This window comes from Protobothrops mucrosquamatus, unplaced genomic scaffold, assembly GCF_001527695.2.
Source record: "Protobothrops mucrosquamatus isolate PMUCROS unplaced genomic scaffold, P.Mucros_1.0 scaffold_256, whole genome shotgun sequence".
Lineage (NCBI taxonomy): Eukaryota > Metazoa > Chordata > Lepidosauria > Squamata > Viperidae > Protobothrops > Protobothrops mucrosquamatus.
This window is the reverse complement of record NW_015386332.1, coordinates 1,495,948-1,499,191: the sequence shown is the minus strand read 5'-3', so window position 1 is coordinate 1,499,191 and position 3,244 is coordinate 1,495,948. Positions and strand designations below refer to the sequence as shown.

Below are 3,244 nucleotides of genomic sequence, written 5' to 3'. Positions count from 1 at the left end.
TATCAATAACTCAAGTTGGCAAACATATCCGACACACCTTCCTCCTACTATTTTCCATCACCATAATTTTGTGAGGTTTGTTGGGCTGAGAGAGAGTGACTGGCTCAAGGTCACTCTTTCATGGCATTTATGGCTAAAGCAGGACTAGAGCTCATGGCCTCCCACTTTTTCGCCTGGTGCCTTAACCCCTAGACCAGGGATAGGCAACCTTGGCTCTTTTATGATTCGTGGACTTCAACTCCCAGAATTCCTGAGCCAGCTGTGCAGAGTTGAAGTCCACGAGTCATAAAAGAGCCAAGGTTGCCTACCCCTGCCCTAGACCAAACTGACTACCATGGTCCCACTACAGATTCGAAATTGCTTTTGAGAAATGCATGCATCACACAGTGGAAAATAGAGAAAGATTACTAAATAAAACAATCATTTTGCATAACAGAAATATAATGTTTGCTGTTCTCACTGATCTCATCTCACGTCATTCCAGCAATTGACCAAGCGAGGGACCATTGATATGATTATACCCATATTGCCTGTTAACCACTGGTACCAAAGTGTACTCTCTGAATTGTGTCCAATATGCTATCCCAATCATAGTTTCCAGGAAGCTTACAATGAAAAAATTAAAAATATATAATCATATAAACTTAATATTCCAGATATAACATAAAACCGACAACCTTAACATCACAAGTATTGAAAGAATACAGTATATAATAGCCCTCAGATTGCACAAGATATTCTTCAAAATCCTAGTGGAAAAGATACAGTAATCTTATACTTTTTCTAGAATAATAACAAGATAGTGATCGTCTTGGCTTTGTACCATAGAGCTGGGACAGCCCCTGAAAAAAGCTTCTTGTCTGAAAGTATCTTATACAGTAAATCTTCTGTTAATCGGAATAATTCTGTGCAGAGTATGCAGTTTTTTCCAGTCCCACATTTTGACTGGCATAATGAGGGCAAAACAGCATTCCAAAAACCAGCAGGCAGAACCAGGACAATTTTCTATACAGTTACATATAAATGTAATTTCATTACAACTTACTATAATTAATACTCTCCCATTCAGTGATATTAAAATTTGGCAACAGTTTTTAGAAGACTTTTAACCCTCTGGCCATTATGTTATGCATTTTTATCATTGTATGTTTCTTTATAAGAGAAAAATCTATTGCAGTGTAATTCCCATTCCCTCGAGAATTCTGGGAACTATTTTTGAGGAAGAGATTTCACATCATCTTTGAGATAAACTGATCCAATACCATTAGAATTGTATAGCATAAATTTACCTAAGGTTATGTGGTCACAGCATGAGAGGTATGGTTTTTATTTTATTTTTTAAGAAAAAAAATACAAATTAAACATTTGTAAATTGTGTCAGAAAATCCAGTTCACAATAATTTCTATTCCAGACTGCTGTCCTTGCACTCTTTTGCTTCTTCCTTCCTATTCTCCCTGCTTTTAATTGAACAACATAAATATTGAACAAAGAGTCCTCTGTATGTTGTTTTTCTAATCCAACATGCCTTTGAAATGTCTACAGGGTAAAATTTTAGTGGGGACCAAAGATGGAGAAATCCTTGAAGTTGGAGAAAAAAATGGTGCGTCTAATCTTCTAATTGATAGCCACATGGAAGGAGAAATTTGGGGCTTGGCAACTCATCCATCCAAAGATATCTTTATATCTGCTAGTAATGATGGAACTGCACGGATCTGGGACCTTTGTGATAAAGTAAGAAGTCCTTGTCCAGAGTACAGAATAAGCTTTCAATCTGTCAGAATTCTTGGCTGCTGCTACACTTTATCGTTGCACATTCCCAGAGGAATTTTATGTATGGATACTTAGAATATGTTCACTGTAATTATGCTTAGGATTTCAACCTCAATGTCCATTGTATTTCATAGGTTTTTCTGTTTGCGGTGAAATTTATGAAGTGTATAAATTCAAAATAGATCCTCAATATCTATTATTGCAGCTAATAATGATTACTTACACGGTATGTGTAAAAAATACTTCAAGCACATTACGAATATTAAAAGCATTTAATTGAACATTATTAACATTAATAAAACATCAATCAAAGTTGATTCTTCCATCAACCATGCTTTCAGCATTGAGAAAATTGGATTTGCTGTTTATGAAAAATCATTATTTCCAATTTTATCTTAGAGGGAAAGACTTTACATGTTATTCCATTATTCTGGCTCTAGACAACTTACAAAATCTAAAAGTCAACTTAAAACTGAATATACTGTAACAATTAAAAACTACCGCTATAAAACACTTCATAGACCATTGTGGATACCTTAAACAGTAAGAAACAGCTGTTTGAACCTGTGGGAGCAATATGGCTTGTCAGCATAGCTGCATTCTGGGCCAATTGCAGTTTCCAAATCATCTTGTGTGATCAGTGCATTTGCTACATCTCTGAACTCCAGGAATGGGTGCACCAAATTTATCACGAAAGCTAATAAATGTCTCCTGCTGGCATCAATTTACTACGGCTGACCAGTACCAATGCTGGATCCAAAAGGACTCCCAAATTATGGTTCTGATCCTGAAGGGGAAATACAACCTTGTCTTAATAAGTCAAATCTCCCAATCACCAAGCCTAGGCTCCAAATTCAGTGGCAATACCATCTCATCCAAAGTGAGTTTTAGTTCTCCCATTGTTAGCTCCGAGACACAGGGAGGATCTTAGTTCCATACTCATGCTCAATCCTTTCTAGTTGTTTCAAACATTTACAATATAGCCCAGTGGTGGCGAACCTATGGCACGCGTGCCAGAGGCGGCACTCGGAGCCCTCTCTGTGGGCACACGTGCCATTGCCCCAGCCCCGCCTCTCCCTGTGGCCCCCTCCTCTCCAGCAGCCCCCCTGGAGGAGAGTCGCCCCCAGGCGCGGCCTGCACGGAGCAGCACAGCCAAGGACATAGCCGGGCAGCAGGGACAAGACTCCGCTCTTGCGCTCCATAGCGTGCAGATGATGCTGCGGGGTGTGGGCGGAGGGCGTGGCTGCCATGGCGCTGCAGGGCTGCCTGGGTGATCTGCTACGGCGGGCCATTGAGGCAGTGCATGGCCCTGTGGGTGGGCAGAGCAGGGGGCGGGCAGGGGCAGAGCAGGCCGGGCAGTGGGCGGGTTTTGGGCACTCGGTCTCTAAAAGGTTCGCCATCACTGATATAGCCATTCCCCCTTGCATTTAGCTTCTCTCTCTCTCTCTCTCTCTCTCTCTCTCTCTCTCTCTC

General features: G+C 40.7%; 1 protein-coding gene across 1 annotated transcript in view; it reads left to right on the top strand.

Annotated features, from left to right (window-relative positions):
* LOC107302196 (EMAP like 6) overlaps nucleotides 1-3,244 on the top strand; it is a 52,894-nt gene that overhangs the window by 43,615 nt on the left and 6,035 nt on the right. Inside the window, exon 22 of the mRNA XM_015831310.1 lies at nucleotides 1,544-1,732. Coding sequence (XP_015686796.1) covers nucleotides 1,544-1,732 — 189 coding nt within the window. The remainder of the gene's footprint in view (nucleotides 1-1,543; nucleotides 1,733-3,244) is intronic.